This window comes from Salmo trutta, chromosome 10 (genome assembly GCF_901001165.1).
Source record: "Salmo trutta chromosome 10, fSalTru1.1, whole genome shotgun sequence".
Taxonomy (NCBI): Eukaryota; Metazoa; Chordata; class Actinopteri; order Salmoniformes; family Salmonidae; genus Salmo; species Salmo trutta.
The window spans coordinates 14496041-14514415 of record NC_042966.1 but is presented as its reverse complement, the minus strand read 5'-3'; the positions used below and the strand labels follow the sequence as shown (position 1 = coordinate 14514415).

At 46.0% G+C, this 18375-nt stretch overlaps 1 protein-coding gene across 1 annotated transcript in view; it reads left to right on the top strand.

Annotated features, from left to right (window-relative positions):
- The window catches only part of LOC115201174 (protocadherin-15), a gene marked incomplete in the record, with an annotated part of 207797 nt that overhangs the window by 133287 nt on the left and 56135 nt on the right, over positions 1 to 18375 (top strand). Inside the window, 1 exon segment of the mRNA XM_029764542.1 lies at positions 13947 to 14063. Coding sequence (XP_029620402.1) covers positions 13947 to 14063 — 117 coding nt within the window.

The following is an 18375-nucleotide window of genomic DNA, read 5'->3' as shown; positions in this document are numbered from 1 at the left end:
CCTTGTGTTGGGGGAAGAGTTTATCTTCTTGAATGAATTTCCCATTTGAGTCAATGAGGATGGCCACCTCAGTGGGTTTTACCAGATTGGTGCGTTTTCGGTCTGGGGCTGGAGTAGACAGGGCCTGTGTACATGGAGGGGTGTGTGGGGGTGTGTCAGGGGGGGCCAGAGAGCTTCTCTCTGTAGTAGTTGTCTCTATGTGGGCCTCTTTGTTGACTGGGGGTGTGGGTAAAGTGTTGTCGGTATGGGGGGGGATTGTGGGTAAAGGTGGGTCAGTGGGGTTGTTAGGGGTGGTGAGGGGCTGCAGCTTCTCTCTGGGAGTCTCTACAGTCTGTTCTCTCTGCTGTAGCACCCTCTTGATGACAGACAACTCCTTTGCCATCTCCTCCTTTACCTGCACTAGCTCTCTCCTCATGGTGGCCTTTACCTCCTCAAGCGCTGTGGTAAGGCTCTCTCTCAGCTCCTGGACAGAGTTCTTCAGCTGGGTCCTGCACTGGTTGATCTGGTCCTGTAGAAGCTCTGTGTCTGGGCTGGGGGTGGTGTAGCTGGGGGGGCTGCTCCTTCAGCTCAGTAACCCATACCTCTAACAGAGCCAGCCTGTCTCTCAACAGGCTGATGGTAGTGTGGTCTTGGCTCTGGTGGTTGTAGGCAGGCAGGGGGGAGGATAGTCCTGCTGTTGGGGTGCCTGAGGTGAGGGGAGAGGTCGGGGTGCTGTCCTTGTCTTTTTTACTTTCTGCTATCTTCATTAGGGTGGGGAAGTCCTGCACAACAGAGCTGAGTGCAGCCTCACTGCCCTGGACCATGATAGTGCCGTTCTGATACATGTTTACCGTCAGAAACCTGTTTTCCTGGTCCTTATCGCTGTCCTCAAAAATTTGGATTTGTCTTCCCTTGCAGATGCCTTTCTTCGTGGTGTAGCTGAAATGGCTAGTTACAGCTGTATGCCAGGCAGTAGTGTGGTCTGTGTAAAGTAGCAGGTTTGTAACAGTCCCGTTTTGTGAGCAGTCGGCAAACAAAGTTTCTGGGTTCTCCCTCAGAATTCGGTGTTTAAAGTTGATTCTTCCCTTCTCTGATTTTATTTCTGCTGGGTATTCAAAAAACAACGGAGAAAGTCTCTCAGTCTCTGCCGTTACTATCGATGCTAGCGCTGCCTCAGTGGCCATGTTGCTATGGTTACCACCAGTAAACGGTTAGAGCTAGACGGTGAGCTAGCTGACAGATTTGAATTTGGCTAGCTACCACGATGAAGATTGGTCTTTTTACTCACTCTCTGTCAATCTTTTCCTCCTGTTTTGATCTTCAGTTGTACAATTAGATTACCTATACATTTTTTGCTAATTTAGTCGTGTCAATCTCGCTCTTAACAACCAAAAGTTATAACAAGTCAGGAGCTGTTCTTCTGCATGACTTCTCAATGTAACTCTCTCTCTCTCTGTCGTCTCTCTCTGTCGTCTGTCGTCTCTCTCTCTGTCGTCTCTCACTCTGTCGTCTCTCACTCTGTCGTCTCTCTCTCTGTCGTCTGTCGTCTCTTTCTCTGTCGTCTCTTTCTCTGTCGTCTCTCTCTCTGTCGTCTGTCGTCTCTCTCTCTGTCGTCTGTCGTCTCTCTCTCTGTCGTCTGTCGTCTCTCTCTGTCGTCTGTCGTCTCTCTCTCTCTGTCGTCTGTCGTCTCTCTCTCTCTGTCGTCTCTCTCTCTCTGTCGTCTCTCTCTCTCTGTCGTCTCTCTCTCTCTGTCGTCTCTCTCTCTGTCGTCTCTCTCTCTGTCGTCTCTCTCTCTGTCGTCTCTCTCTCTGTCGTCTCTCTCTCTGTCGTCTCTCTCTCTGTCGTCTCTCTCTCTGTCTGTCGTCTCTCTCTCTCTGTCGTCTCTCTCTCTGTCGTCTCTCTCTCTGTCTGTCGTCTCTCTCTCTGTCGTCTCTCTCTCTGTCGTCTCTCACTCTGTCTGTCGTCTCTCTCTCTGTCGTCTGTGTCTCTGTCGTCTCTCTCTCTGTCGTCTCACTCTGTCTGTCGTCTCTCACTCTGTCTGTCGTCTCTCACTCTGTCTGTCGTCTCTCACTCTGTCTGTCGTCTCTCACTCTGTCTGTCGTCTCTCTCTCTGTCGTCTGTGTCTCTGTCGTCTCTCTCTCTGTCGTCTCTCTCTCTGTCGTCTCTCTCTGTCGTCTCTCTCTGTCGTCTCTCTCTCTGTCATCTGTCGTCTCTCTCTCTGTCATCTGTCGTCTCTCTCTCTGTCGTCTCTCGTCTGTCGTCTCTCGTCTCTCTCTCTGTCGTCTCTCTCTGTCGTCTCTCTCTCTGTCGTCTCTCTCTCTGTCGTCTCTCTCTCTGTCGTCTCTCTCTCTGTCGTCTCTCTCTCTGTCGTCTCTCTCTGTCGTCTCTCTCTGTCGTCTCTCTCTCTGTCGTCTCTCTCTCTGTCGTCTCTCTCTGTCGTCTCTCTCTGTCGTCTCTCACTCTGTCGTTTGTCGTCTCTCTCTCTGTCGTCTGTCGTCTCTCTCTCTCTGTCGTCTCTCTCTCTGTCGTCTCTCTCTCTGTCGTCTCTCTCTCTGTCGTCTGTCGTCTCTCTCTCTGTCGTCTCTCTCTCTGTCGTCTCTCTCTCTGTCGTCTCTCTCTCTGTCGTCTCTCTCTCTGTCGTCTCTCTCTCTGTCGTCTCTCACTCTGTCGTCTCTCTCTCTGTCGTCTCTCACTCTGTCGTCTCTCACTCTGTCGTCTCTCTCTCTGTCGTCTGTCGTCTCTCTCTCTGTCGTCTGTCGTCTCTCTCTCTGTCGTCTGTCGTCTCTCTCTCTGTCGTCTGTCGTCTCTGTCGTCTGTCGTCTCTGTCGTCTGTCGTCTCTGTCGTCTGTCGTCTCTGTCGTCTGTCGTCTCTGTCGTCTGTCGTCTCTGTCGTCTGCCGTCTCTCTCTCTCTGTCGTCTGTCGTCTCTGTCGTCTCTCTCTCTGTCGTCTCTCACTCTGTCTGTCGTCTCTCTCTCTGTCGTCTCTCTCTCTCTCTGTCGTCTCTCTCTCTGTCTGTCGTCTCTCTCTCTGTCGTCTCTCTCTCTGTCGTCTCTCTCTCTGTCGTCTCTCTCTCTGTCTGTCGTCTCTCTCTCTGTCTGTCGTCTCTCTCTCTGTCGTCTCTCTCTCTGTCGTCTCTCTCTCTGTCGTCTCTCTCTCTGTCGTCTCTCTCTGTCGTCTCTCTCTCTGTCGTCTCTCTCTGTCGTCTCTCACTCTGTCGTCTCTCACTCTGTCGTCTCTCACTCTGTCGTCTGTCGTCTCTCTCTCTGTCGTCTGTCGTCTCTCTCTCTGTCGTCTGTCGTCTCTCTCTGTCGTCTGTCGTCTCTGTCGTCTGTCGTCTCTGTCGTCTGTCGTGTCTGTCGTCTCTCTCTCTCTGTCGTCTGCCGTCTCTCTCTCTCTGTCGTCTGTCGTCTCTGTCGTCTGTCGTCTCTCTCTCTGTCGTCTCTCACTCTGTCTGTCGTCTCTCTCTCTGTCTGTCGTCTCTCTCTCTGTCTGTCGTCTCTCTCTCTGTCGTCTCTCTCTCTGTCGTCTCTCTCTCTGTCGTCTCTGTCGTCTGTCGTCTGTCGTCTCTGTCGTCTGTCGTCTCTCTCTCTGTCGTCTCTCGCTCTGTCTGTCGTCTCTCGCTCTGTCTGTCGTCTCTCGCTCTGTCTGTCGTCTCTCGCTCTGTCTGTCGTCTCTCTCTCTGTCGTCTCTCTCTCTGTCGTCTCTCTCTCTGTCGTCTCTCTCTCTGTCGTCTCTCTCTCTGTCGTCTCTCTCTCTGTCTGTCGTCTCTCTCTCTGTCGTCTCTCACTCTGTCTGTCGTCTCTCTCTCTGTCGTCTCTCACTCTGTCTGTCGTCTCTCTCTCTGTCGTCTCTCACTCTGTCTGTCGTCTCTCACTCTGTCTGTCGTCTCTCACTCTGTCTGTCGTCTCTCACTCTGTCTGTCGTCTCTCACTCTGTCTGTCGTCTCTCACTCTGTCTGTCGTCTCTCACTCTGTCTGTCGTCTCTCACTCTGTCTGTCGTCTCTCACTCTGTCTGTCGTCTCTCACTCTGTCTGTCGTCTCTCACTCTGTCTGTCGTCTCTCACTCTGTCTGTCGTCTCTCACTCTGTCTGTCGTCTCTCTCTCTGTCGTCTGTCGTCTCTCTCTCTGTCGTCTCTCTCTCTGTCGTCTCTCTCTCTGTCGTCTCTCTCTCTGTCGTCTCTCTCTCTGTCGTCTCACTCTGTCTGTCGTCTCACTCTGTCTGTCGTCTCTCACTCTGTCTGTCGTCTCTCACTCTGTCTGTCGTCTCTCACTCTGTCTGTCGTCTGTGTCTCTGTCGTCTGTGTCTCTGTCGTCTCTCTCTCTGTCGTCTCTCTCTCTGTCGTCTCTCTCTCTGTCGTCTCTCTCTGTCGTCTCTCTCTCTGTCATCTGTCGTCTCTCTCTGTCGTCTCTCTCTCTGTCGTCTCTCTCTCTGTCGTCTCTCGTCTCTCTCTCTGTCGTCTCTCTCTCTGTCGTCTCTCACTCTGTCTGTCGTCTCTCACTCTGTCTGTCGTCTCTCACTCTGTCTGTCGTCTCTCACTCTGTCTGTCGTCTCTCACTCTGTCTGTCGTCTCTCACTCTGTCTGTCGTCTCTCTCTCTGTCGTCTCTCTCTCTGTCGTCTCTCTCTCTCTGTCGTCTCTCTCTCTGTCGTCTCTCTCTCTGTCGTCTCTCTCTCTGTCGTCTCTCTCTCTGTCGTCTCTCTCTCTGTCGTCTCTCTCTGTCGTCTCTCACTCTGTCGTTTGTCGTCTCTCTCTCTGTCGTCTGTCGTCTCTCTCTGTGTCGTCTCTCTCTCTGTCGTCTGTCGTCTCTCTCTCTCTGTCGTCTCTCTCTCTGTCGTCTGTCGTCTCTCTCTGTCGTCTCTCTCTCTGTCGTCTCTCTCTCTGTCGTCTCTCTCTCTCTCTCTGTCGTCTCTCACTCTGTCGTCTCTCACTCTGTCGTCTCTCACTCTGTCGTCTCTCACTCTGTCGTCTCTCTCTCTCTCTCTGTCGTCTCTCTCTCTGTCGTCTCTCTCTCTGTCGTCTGTCGTCTCTGTCGTCTCTGTCGTCTGTCGTCTGTCGTCTGTCGTCTCTGTCGTCTGTCGTCTCTGTCGTCTGTCGTCTCTGTCGTCTGTCGTCTCTGTCGTCTGTCGTCTCTGTCGTCTGCCGTCTCTCTCTCTCTGTCGTCTCTCTCTCTGTCGTCTCTCACTCTGTCTGTCGTCTCTCTCTCTGTCGTCTCTCTCTCTGTCGTCTCTCTCTCTGTCGTCTCTCTCTCTGTCGTCTCTCTCTCTGTCGTCTCTCTCTCTGTCGTCTCTCTCTCTGTCGTCTCTCTCTCTGTCGTCTCTCTCTCTGTCGTCTCTCTCTCTGTCGTCTCTCACTCTGTCGTCTCTCACTCTGTCGTCTCTCACTCTGTCGTCTCTCACTCTGTCGTCTCTCTCTCTGTCGTCTCTCTCTCTGTCGTCTGTCGTCTCTCTCTCTGTCGTCTGTCGTCTCTCTCTCTGTCGTCTGTCGTCTGTCGTCTCTCTCTGTCGTCTGTCGTCTCTGTCGTCTGTCGTCTCTGTCGTCTGTCGTGTCTGTCGTCTCTCTCTCTCTGTCGTCTGCCGTCTCTCTCTCTCTGTCGTCTGTCGTCTCTGTCGTCTCTCACTCTGTCTGTCGTCTCTCTCTCTGTCTGTCGTCTCTCTCTCTGTCGTCTCTCTCTCTGTCGTCTCTCTCTCTGTCGTCTCTGTCGTCTGTCGTCTGTCGTCTCTGTCGTCTGTCGTCTCTCTCTCTGTCGTCTCTCGCTCTGTCTGTCGTCTCTCGCTCTGTCTGTCGTCTCTCTCTCTCTCTGTCGTCTCTCGCTCTGTCTGTCGTCTCTCGCTCTGTCTGTCGTCTCTCTCTCTGTCGTCTCTCTCTCTGTCGTCTCTCTCTCTCGTCTCTCTCTCTGTCGTCTCTCTCTCTGTCGTCTCTCTCTCTGTCGTCTCTCTCTCTGTCGTCTCTCTCTCTGTCGTCTCTCTCTCTGTCGTCTCTCACTCTGTCGTCTCTCACTCTGTCGTCTCTCACTCTGTCGTCTCTCACTCTGTCGTCTCTCACTCTGTCGTCTGTCGTCTCTCTCTCTGTCGTCTCTCACTCTGTCGTCTGTCGTCTCTCTCTCTGTCGTCTCTCTCTCTGTCGTCTGTCGTCTCTCTCTCTCTGTCGTCTGTCGTCTCTGTCGTCTCTGTCGTCTGTCGTCTCTCTCTCTCTGTCGTCTCTCACTCTGTCTGTCGTCTCTCTCTCTGTCGTCTCTCTCTCTGTCGTCTCTCTCTCTGTCGTCTCTCTCTCTGTCGTCTCTCTCTCTGTCGTCTCTCTCTCTGTCGTCTCTCTCTCTGTCGTCTCTCTCTCTGTCGTCTCTCTCTCTGTCGTCCTCTCTCTGTCGTCTCTCACTCTGTCGTCTCTCACTCTGTCGTCTCTCACTCTGTCGTCTCTCACTCTGTCGTCTCTCACTCTGTCGTCTGTCGTCTCTCACTCTGTCGTCTCTCACTCTGTCGTCTCTCACTCTGTCGTCTCTCACTCTGTCGTCTCTCTCTCTGTCGTCTCTCTGTCTGTCGTCTCTCTGTCTGTCGTCTCTCTCTCTGTCGTCTGTCGTCTCTCTCTCTGTCGTCTCTCTCTCTCTCTCTGTCGTCTCTCTCTCTCTCTCTGTCGTCTCTCTCTCTGTCGTCTCTCTCTCTGTCGTCTGTCGTCTCTCTGTCGTCTCTCTCCCTGTCGTCTGTCGTCTCTCTCTCTGTCGTCTGTCGTCTCTCTCTCTGTCGTCTCTCTCTGTCGTCTGTCGTCTCTCTCTCTGTCGTCTGTCGTCTCTCTCTCTCTGTCGTCTGTCGTCTCTCTCTCTCTGTCGTCTGTCGTCTCTCTCTCTGTCGTCTCTCTCTCTGTCGTCTCTCTCTCTGTCGTCTCTCTCTCTGTCGTCTCTCTCTCTGTCGTCTCTCTCTGTCGTCTCTCTCTGTCGTCTCTCTCTGTCGTCTCTCTCTGTCGTCTCTCTCTCTGTCGTCTCTCTCTCTGTCGTCTCTCTCTCTGTCGTCTCTCTCTGTCGTCTCTCTCTGTCGTCTCTCTCTCTGTCGTCTCTCTCTCTGTCGTCTCTCTCTCTGTCGTCTCTCTCTCTGTCGTCTCTCTCTCTGTCGTCTCTCTCTCTCTGTCGTCTCTCTCTCTCTCTGTCGTCTCTCTCTCTCTGTCGTCTCTCTCTCTCTGTCGTCTCTCTCTCTCTGTCGTCTCTCTCTCTGTCGTCTCTCTCTCTCTGTCGTCTCTCTCTCTCTGTCCTCTCGATTTCTCTGTCGTCTCTCTCTCTCTCTGTCCTCTCGATCTCTCTCTCTCTCTCTGTCCTCTCGATCTCTCTCTCTCTGTCCTCTCGATCTCTCTCTCTCTGTCCTCTCGATCTCTCTCTCTCTGTCCTCTCGATCTCTCTCTCTGTCCTCTCGATCTCTCTCTCTGTCCTCTCGATCTCTCTCTGTCCTCTCGTTCTCTCTCTCTGTCCTCTCGATCTCTCTCTCTCGTCTAAAACCACTAGCCATCACCACCACGGAGTAAAAGAGAGATGAATGATCCTTAGCTACCTCTCATTTCTCCTGGCCTGATAAAAAGAGATTGATATTGTAGTACAGTGCTGGGATATTTCATTAGGTTTGTGAGGGCTCTATTTTGTCAGTATTGTGGCCATCTGATGTATTATGATTAAGCACCAGACACGAGCTGTATGGAGATTAGCCTGCGGTTGGCCTCTGCGCTCCTAGACCAGTAGAAGAGTAGGTACTGTAAGAGATCAGGCTTGTGAAATAGTTCTACACAGCACTTATTCAATCCCTTTGTTATGGCAAGCCTAAATATGTTCAGAAGTAAAGAATGTGCTTAACAAGTCACATAATAAGTTGCATGGACTAACTCTGTATGCAATAATAGTGTTTAACATATTTTTTAATGACTATCTCATCTCTGTACCCAACGCATACAATTATCTGTAAGGTCCCAGTGAATTTCAAACACAGATTCAACCACAAAGACCAGGGAGGTTTTCCAATGCCTTGCAAAAAGGGCACCTATTGGTAGATAGGTAAAAAAAAAAAAAAAAAAGAAGCTGACTTTCAGTATGGTGAAGTTATTAATTACACTTTGGATGGTGTATCAATACAGCCAGTCACTACAAAGATACAGGCGTAACTTCCTAACTCAGTTGCCGGAGAGGAAGGAAACCACTCAGGGATTTCACCATGAGGCCAATGATGACTTTAACCCTCTAGAGTAGATTTCTGCGGCCCCAATTAGCATAATTAAAAAATCCCCATCAAAACCCATCCGTTTAAGGTATAGAGATCTGTTTTTTTGCATTGGATGTGTTTCAATCCACTGCATCCGCAGATGTTGCACTTCTGCGGTGAATGGTGGCAGAGCTAGAGTGGTGTTTGTCAGACCATGTGACTTATTATGTGACTTGTTAAGCACATTCTTTACTTCTGAACTTATTTAAGCGTGTGCGAGCAAGGAGGCCTAGAAACCTGACTCAGTTACACCAGCTCTGTCAGGAGGAATGGGCCAAAATTCACACAACGTATTGTGGGAAGCTTGTGGAAGGCTACCCGAAACGTTTGACCCAAGTTAAACATTTTAAAGGCAATGCTACCAAATATTAATTGAGTGTATGTAAAATTCTGACCCACTGGAAATGTGATGAAAGAAATTAAAGCTGAAATATCATTCTCTTTTGACATTTCACATTCTTAAAAATAAAGTGGTGATCCTAACTGACCTAAGACAGGGAAATTTTACTAGGATTAAATGTCAGGAATTAGGAAAAACTGAGTTTAAATGTATTTGGCTAAGGTGTATGTAAACTTCTGACTTCAACTGTATATATAGTTTCCTGATCTTTCTTAAATCTCTCAGATATTGTACAGACACTTCAGAAAAAACATCCTTTTGATTTTATATGAGGGACTATCTGTTGTCCGATGTAGTGAATCTGTTATTCAGTGCGTTTGTATGGGCTAATAGCGGTAAGGCCGAGTTCAATGTTTCATGAAATATTTTTTATATCTACTTTTTTTTTTTTATCCTTCAAAGGGTCTTCAAAATCAAATAGCTAAATGACCTTCTTAAAACAATTCCATATGTTAGCTTACAGACATAACCAAAACACAAAAATTGTCCAGTTGTGCCGATGATTCTGCAGTGTTTCTTCCTTAATGCTATGACAGATTCTGCAGGAGATCCTGCAAAATTCTGGAAAACCGTTAATTCACTGAAACGTGGGAATTCTGCTGTTTTTCTTCCTAAGCAAATTACCTCAGACTCCTGTATTCTAAGTGAAAAAAATAATATTTGTGATGCTTTTAATAAGCATTTCATCTCTGCTGTTTTTTTATTTGAAAGGAAAAGTGGCCATTGTGGTACTGGCCAGTTAGTTGATTTTTCGTCTTGCTTTTCAACCGTTACTTTGAAAAATGGTAACCCTGTTTTTAGTTTCCAGAAAATAACTGAAGCAGAGGTTCTAGCTGCCATTGATACTAAGAAATCCTTAGGTGCTGACAATTTAGACCTGTACTTACTTAAATGTGCTGCACCTATCATTGCTGGTTCAGTGACACACATTAAGCACAGGAATTATCCCTAAGGTGTGCAAAGCAGCTTTTGTTCTGCCATTACATAAGGGAGGTGACGGTAGTGATTTGGATAACTATCGACCCATCTCTAGGCTCCCTTGTCTGGCAAAGATCCTAGAATCTATAGTCAACAAACAGTTACAATCTTTTCTTTCTGCTAACAGTATTCTTAGCACCAATCGATCTGGTTTTAGATCTAAACACAGTACCACATCGGCCACTATGCTTGTTGTAAATGATATTGCAAATGCCTTAGATGATAGAAAGCACTGTGCTGCGTTGTTTGTAGATTTGTCAAAAGCTTTTGACACTGTAGACCATGCTATCCTTTTGAGTAAGCTGTCATCTATAGGACTGGGCACTGATGCCTGCCGATGGATTTATGACTATCTTAAAGATAGAACTCAGGCCGTCATGGTCGACGGGGTCAAGTCTGACCCCTTACGGTTACTTAAAGGGGTCCCTCAGGGTTCAATAATTGGCCCACTATTGTTCTCACTTTATATAAACAACATTGGTGATGATGTCAGATATTGTAAATTCCATTTATATGCAGACGACACAGTGATGTACTCTATTGCTCCAACAGCGGACCAAGCTTTAATGCAGTTGGAGTCTGATTTTAGGATACTACAGGGGTCTCTTTTACAGCTTAAACTTGTTTTAAACTCTAAGAAAAACAAATGTCATGTTTTTTTTCTAGGTCTAAACTCTCAGTTAGAAACACTTTTGTAATCACTAGCTTGGATGGTACTCAAATCAAACAGGTCTCTGCATATAAATACTTAGGGGTATGGTTAGATGATAGGCTTTCTTTTAAAAAACATGTTACTGAATTGGGAAAAAAGCTCAAATTCAAGATAGGGTTCCTTTACAGAAACATGGCTTGTCTGTCCTCTGTAAATAGAAAACAAATTGTGCAGGCTACTTTTATGTCCGTTTTAGATTATGGTGATATTATCTATATGCATGCATCGGCAAACACATTAAAACCACTGGATGCTATTTACCACTCAGGTTTATCACGGGTGATAGTTACAAAACTCATCACTGTATCCTTTATCAACATGTGGGTTGGGCCTCTCTATCTGTGAGGCGAGAGCAACATGCTCTCTTGTTTATTTATAAAGCACTTCTTTTAAAACTACCTCCATATATATCATCATTAATTTCCACTAGATATACTCATTTTAAAACCAGATCACAGATGTGGATTACATTAGAGACTCCTGCGGTCTCCACAGAGTTGGGTAGGACTGCCTTCAGTTCCTTTGCACCTTATTTATGGAACAAACTGCAGATCCAACTTAAGTTAGACACTCTGGTGTCCCTTGCCCATTTCAAACATGTTATGGAGGATCAATATGATGTTTTCTGTTGTTTCTGTTGAATTGTGTCTTTGTTTTGTATGTTTGAAATGTCTGTATGCCTAAAACTGTACATGTCAACATGTTTACACAGGGCACAGCCGTAAATGAGATCCAGGTCTCAGTCTGTTTTCCCTGTTAAAATAAAGATTTTTTTTAAGTATAAAAAGCATTCATAAGAATGTTCCAAGAAATATTATGGGAACCTTTAGAGAACAGACGAAATGTCTTCTGGGAACGTTCTGGTAACATCTAGTGAATGTTTTTTTACACCCTAAAAGAAACATTTTATAATCATCAACACAACTGGACAGTTTTTGTGTTTTGGGAACATACAGTGCCTTCAGAAAGTATTCACACCCCTTGACTTTGTCCACATTTTGATGTGTTACCAAGTGGGATTAAAATGGATTTAATAAACGATCTATAAGATGTCAAAGCGGTAGAAAGATTTGAACATTTGTAAAAACAAAACTATGACAAATAAAACGCTAATATATCTTTATTAGATAAGTATTTAACCCCCTGAGTCAATACATGCTACAATCACCTGCGGCAGCAATTACAGCTGTGAGTCTTTCTGGGTACATTAAGTCTTTAAGAGCTTTCCACACCTGGATTGTGTAACATTTGCCCATTTTTATTATTTTCAAAATTATTCAAGCTCTGTAAAATTTGTTGTTGTTCATTGAGTCAAAACTGTAATTCGGCCATTCAGGAATATTCATTGTCTTCTTGGTAAGCAACTCCAGTGTAGATTTGACCTTGTGTTTTAGGTTATTATTCTGCTTAAAGGGGAGTTTATCTCCCAGTGTCTGGTGTAAAGCAGACTGGACCAGATTTTCCTCTAGAATTTTGCCTGTGCTTGGCTCCATTCATTTTTTTTCTCCCATGAGAAACTCCCCAGTCCTTAACGATGACAAGCATACCCATAACATGATGCAGCCACCACTATGCTTGAAGATATGGAGAGAGGTACTCAGTAATGTATGGATTTGCCCCAAACAAAGCACTTTGCATTCAGGACATAAAGTGAATTACTTTGCCACATTTTTTTCAGTTTTACTTATTCAATATCTGCTTTTTTAATTTTTACTCATCTACCAATAAGTGCCCTTCTTTGCGAGGCATTGGAAAACCTCCCTGGTTTTTGTGATTGAATCTGTGTTTTAAATTGACTGCTCGGCTGAGGGACCTTACCTATAATTGTATGTGTGGTGTACAGCGATGAGGTAGTCTCCTGAACTTATTTATGCTTGCCATAACAAAGGGGTTGAATACTTATTGACTCAATACATTTTAGCTTTAGATTTTTTATTAATTTGTAAAAATGTAGAAAAACATAATTCCACTTTGACTTTATGAAGTATTGTGTGGAGGCACGTGACAAAAGAAAATCTAAATTTAATCAATTTTAATTTCAAGCTGTAACACAATTTGTTTTGAAAAAAGTCAAGGGATGTGAATACTTTCTCAAGGCACTGTATCTTTTGTGATGTCCCCACAATGTTCCCACCAGACTGTTCCCACTACCTAATGAAACATTCTGGGAACCTTTAAAAGAACAGACAATGTGTTCTGGGAACGTTCTTGCAACATCAGGCGAATGTTTTAAACAAATATTGTATAATCATCAGCATGACTGGACAGTTTTTCTGTTATGAGAGAAAGAAAACATTGCTCGTACACTGTGTTATTACAATACCTGGAAACCTAATGAGAATTTTGGGGGAATGTTTGGTGGTGGTTGTTACAGCTGTTGTGCACGACATTTTAGTGAATGTTGAGCACTATTTCTTATTTTTTTGTTCTACCTTATGGTATTTTTAGTGCTACATTGATATTGATTATTGCGTTGTATGTTTTGGAGCTTGCAAGAAAGGCATTTCACTCTACCTGTGCACCTGACATTAAAACTTGAACATTCCAAGGATATTTCATTTAAAACCTTTTTGAAAAATATATATTTTGTTATCAAAACATTCTTTGAATTCTTTGAATATTTTTGGGACGTTATCATCCTAATGTTAGATAAATCCGTATCTAGAACTTAATGGGAATCGTAGCAATTTTTTGTTGTTGCTCGGTGTTATGCAATCTGTGCCAGACAGCCAGAGCAAAAATCAGCATCCAGAAGAAGTGTGATTATAGAAGGGGACAGTGATGAAAGCTGCTGTCTAGACAGACAGACAACCACTACGTTTTTTATTAACAAGCCAAGGCACTGTATCAAGGACTTTTCGGTGTAAACTCTCAGAGCAGGAGGTAGCCGGAAGAAGGTGTAATTTGGACTCCTGAAATAGCCTGGCCTCTCCTTGGACTTTGTGAGGCGGCATGCTCTTTTGAATGCATTGCAATGCAGCTCCTTCTTAAAGGCGAATAGCTGAGCAGCCACTGGACAGATTGCAGGCTAACACATGCTTTGTATTCTGATCCAGCTGCACTCATTATTGGACCTCTTCAGTCTTCAGACAGTCTTTGGAAAAGAACGCTTCTTTGGCGAAATAGAGTACTGATGTCCTCTACCAGTACTAGGAGGTTTGCTAAGCTTCATATAGAGCTTCCGTCTCCGTGGTTCACACACAGGGTCTAATGATCTCTCTCAGGCCTGAAGTTAAAACAGTCCCTCTGCCGCACATGTCAGTCTTAATGAAGCCTCATGATCTCCTATTGAGTATCTGCCATTTTGATTTAGTGCTTTGCCTAAGTGTTAATGTGAGCCTCTCTAGACCAGGCTGACAGTTGTAAATGCAGCCAGTCCTTCAGAGGAAATCAAAGGAGTAGCCGAGGAAAATGGCTTGCCATGTCCGCGCTAGCTACTTCACTAATTCACAATAAGGTTGAATTCAATCAAGGTCACAGAGACTACATCATGTTAATGTCATTCTGACAACTGGAAGCATTTACCGTGAGGGTATCTTTATTATGGTGGTGGTGGTGGTGGTAGTAGTAGTAGGCTTTTACAGTAAAAATACTGTTGATTCAGAAACTCACTAATTACATGAGTGTGTTTCTCTCTTCCTTCTCCAGGATATGAATGACTACTCTCCAGTGTTCAGCCAGGTGTTGTACAGGGGCATGGTGGCTCCCAACGCAGTCAAGGGGACTGTGGTCGCCACGGTACAGGCAGAGGACCTAGACCCCCCTGTGAGTAGACAACAACGTGACAGCCCTGCTCTGCTCTGGGCCCGACTGTCACTTCTACAACACGCCTGCCAGGTTGCTGCTCCCGTGGCAACGCGGGTGTGAAAGCATGATCGGCTCAGCTCTGTCCCGAGCCGGCGATTTAGCGGAGAACAGAAAACGTAGTGTGTGTGTCTAGGCGTCTGCGCTACTGCGCTCGTACATCGTCATTTGTGTTTGTTTGTCTTGTTTCTATGTATTCCACAGAGGCGTCCCGTCGATGGAATGCTTAATGATATAATTTAGATACATCGGTCGGAGTTGTTGTGGTGCGTTTCGCTATTATTACGTTGGTAGGGTAAATCTCATTATTTTGCGCTTTCATTTATTTATCATGTTCTGTGCTACTGGATTTGTTCGTTCATACATAAGTTAAGGATGGTTATTTATGAGAGAGATTGATATCACTACATGTTCTGATATCTTATAGCCTCGGGTGGACCTGCAGGCAGAAAGCAATATGCTCACTGCATATCATATAGAAGAAGCATATTCTACATGCTCACTGTGTTGTGTGATTTCATTGCCCTGTGGCCTGAGGAAATCATGTCAGTGTTGCCAAGCCGACGTCCCAAGGCGTGGCGAATCAGCCATGTTTCGGTAACAAGTTCCTGAATATACAATGATATTACCTTTCCCCTTATAGTAAACGCTTGATTTCACAAACTCACCCATCACATTGGCGCAAAGAGGTAGATGCCTTAAGGTCTCTCAGGGCAAATAACACACGGAGCAAATGTTATTCACGAACGAATGTTATTCATCAATTTACATGCAGTGGAACAACAACGTAGATTATATGCTATAATTTTTTTTCCCACACATGTAGGGCATAGTGGTACTGTAGGACTATGTGGACATTTACCTTTTATCAAGAAGGCATTCTGAATGGTCCCAGCAGTCGGTAGAGGAGAGGATGAAAGGAGAGGAGAAGAGAGAAAAAAGGAGAGAGAAGGCAAAGAGAAAGGAGGAGAGGAAGGGAAGAGTAGAGAGCGCCAGCGGAAGTCCAGCCTCGCCCCTCTGGAGACCCCTTCCCGCCTGGCGGGCTTGGCAGGCTGAGGTGAGCCCTTGTGATATCTCTCTGCATGAGTGGGAGGCCCTGGCTTGGCTGGCTGGACTGGGGCTACCAGCGCCCCACATCGCATCACTCCTCTCCCTCAGATGTATGTAAAGCAGTTCTGAGATGACAGGAGAGGCAAGTTCTCAAGCTGAGCTGTGAGATGAATCACTGATAGAGACAAGGTGGGAGAGGGAGACGCCACAGAGCCTTCCTGGCACTTTGCCTGGCACCTTGCCTAGCTGCAACCTCAAAGCCAAAGCAGGCTAGCTCCCCCCCCCCCCCCAGAGTCACACACACACAGCTCACTCCTGATCATAAATTCAGGTGAGGAGACTGAGCAGAGAACCTTCCTCCCCTCTTGTTTTCTCTCCCTCTTTCTGTTTCTCTCTCTGTCAGTCCTTCCTCCCTCCCCCATCTCTCTCCATCCTCTCTTGCTCTTTCTCTCTCTCCCTATCTTTCTCTCTCTCTCTCTCTCCATCCACGTTTGCAGACAGATAAGCTGTGGAGGGTGGGGGTCCACACTGCAGATGTTATGTCACTGTGGTCACTGTACCCTTCATTGTCGTTAGCATCTCGGAGACAATGGTCTGCTTTTAACATCAGCTTCTGTAGTGAAATCTATCCTATGTCCGAGTTGGCCTTCAAAGAGATATTACATTTTAAAACACAAGTCACAGCTGGGTGAGACTCAGATCAATCCTCTTTGGCTCTGTTCTGTTCTTTTATCTGACATCTCACAGGTGGATTCAGTGCACTCCACAAGCTGTTCAATGTCTTCTTCCCAATGTTCAGTATTCATGCAGGGAGGGATGTTTTATTATTTTTTTGGGGGGGGGGGGGGGGGTGATCAGTGTTGGGCTTCTGGTATCAAGAGTTCAATTACGCCTCTCATATCCCATCTTGTCTAAAGTTTTAAATGTGATACGCAATTAACGCAATCCTATAAGCAAGCTACACAATCAGCCTTCATTATACCGGTATTATTAAACAGCCCACCCTAGAGAGAAACTTTCCTCCCCTTTTAATCAATCTGATAAGCAGAGTAGTTGCTTAGTCACTAAATGATATGATCCGTCTGAGATTGTGTGCGTGCGTGCGTGCGCGCCGTGCCCGTGTACTGTCTGCATGCATGTGCGTCTAATTGTGCGAAGTCACATAACTATATGGGTGTGTCTGTGTGCACATTTGTACAATATGACCTGTGTCCTTCACCCCCTCTGCAGCAGATGGTGGAGCAGTCAGAGACTCCTGTCATAGTGTGTGTGTGTCTGTGTGCATATTTTTACAATATGACCTGTGTCCTTCACCCCCTCTGCAGCAGATGGTGGAGCAGTCAGAGACTCCTGTCAGAGCTGTCTACTTTCCCCCTCTCCCCCTCCCCTCTCCCCCTCCGTAACTCCCAACCCCCCTGCCATCTTCTCCCCCCTGCAAGGAACTCCAGCTTGGGTTACTCTCACCGTGAAAGTTGTGGAGGCTGAAGAGTAATCGGTTGATGAAAGTGTAGCTTTCTCTCTATTTACAGTACATAAGGGACGGCACTACAAGTCTACTCACGACTGGCTATTGACTGGGAAGATTAATTTGCTATTAGTTACAGGCCTGAAACTTCGATGGGAAACTTTGTTTGTCTTCGCTGCCAGCTAAGCTACGGCGCACAAACAGGGCTCTGGGCTGTTCTCAGCATCTCAAGAAGCTCGGCAAAATTTGTTATAGTCCTCCGTCAAACACTGACACTGGAATTATTTGTTTACTGTGATCATGATTCTCTCCTGTCATATGAGAAAGGGTTCTCAGGCCGTACTTTATAGTCGATTTTGCTGACTCGCTGCTAGGTTGGTTTATTGAAAAGGAGCAGCTATTTAGACAGAACTCAACTCGAGCACGACTTGAGTTGTTTTGTTTATCAGGACAATGTGACTTCAATTTAGAATGTATGTTTAATCAAGGAAATGTTTGCTTAAATCCCCTAGGAGTTAAAATAAAAAAAACTGTGCTTAACAAGGGAGATTTGTGTGATTTAACAAATGTATCATAGTTTTTACTCATTGTAATTACAGAAAGTGAACAAGCATTTACACAAATTCTGGTTCTGCTGTTTTGTTTAACTACATCTTTTGCATCATGAAACTGCTACTAAAAAAGCGTGTTCTAAGTAAGCCATGTGATCTACCGAATTCATAGAATATGAAAGTGCATTTGATATTTGCCAAACAAAATGGCAGATCCTTAATTCCTCAGCTAGCATTATCATCTCAGCTCTGACCTGCTTGTGGTTATGGCGTCCAACAATGTTGTTGCTCTCTCTCTAACCTCGCTTCTTTGCTCCCCTATTCTCCTAACATCTGTCAGCTGTCTCTTCGCATTGGCATCCCATGATGCTTATGAACTTCTGTTTATTCATGAGCCATCTTTAGCCATGTTTCTCCATTCTAAACTACAGCCAAATTTGGACCTGTATGAGCAAGAGAGAGAGAGCGATTTAACCTGCATGTTTAAGATTCAGAACTCTGTTAAAAGGTGTGACAGTCATGGCAGCGTGCAATTAAGTTGTCTGGCGGTGTTAAAAAGGCGACTTAAAGTATTAGTGCAGAGAAAATATTAGAGTTGAACGAGATAAGTTTGCAGAAATGCGATACCATAAAGTATGATTTAGGATTATGTTTGAGTCACAGTGGAACACGTCTCTGACTAGATTTCCCTGTCTATGATTCCAGGCAGGGTGCATCCCTATTCCCTATATTGTGCACTACTTTTGACCAAAGCCCAAAAAATCTGTCAGAGTAGGAGTGCTGATCAAGGATCAGTTTTGCCTTGTAGATCATAAGGAATAAGATCACAGGACATGGACAGGTTGGGACCTGATCCGAATGCCTACTCTTTGCGGATACAGGCCCTGGTCAAAAGTAGTGCACTATGTAGGGAATAGGGTCCCATTTGGGACGCAAACCCCAGGAAGGTTAAGTAGTGTTTTCAGACGCTCGCTCCTTGTCGATATTGATGTACTTTCTCTCAATGCTTTCATAATAAATCAGTGAATCCTTTATTGGGCAGATTTCGCGCTAAGCCCCTGTGAATCAGGGTCCATTTGCTATGGCATTTATGCTGTTGGAAGATGGATTTGTATGAGACGTCGCTGCCCCCGTAGGGTCTCTCCTTCCCCTTCACTTCACCACCTCAAATGATCCAGACACCCAGCCGAGTCGCCACCTCCTGCCT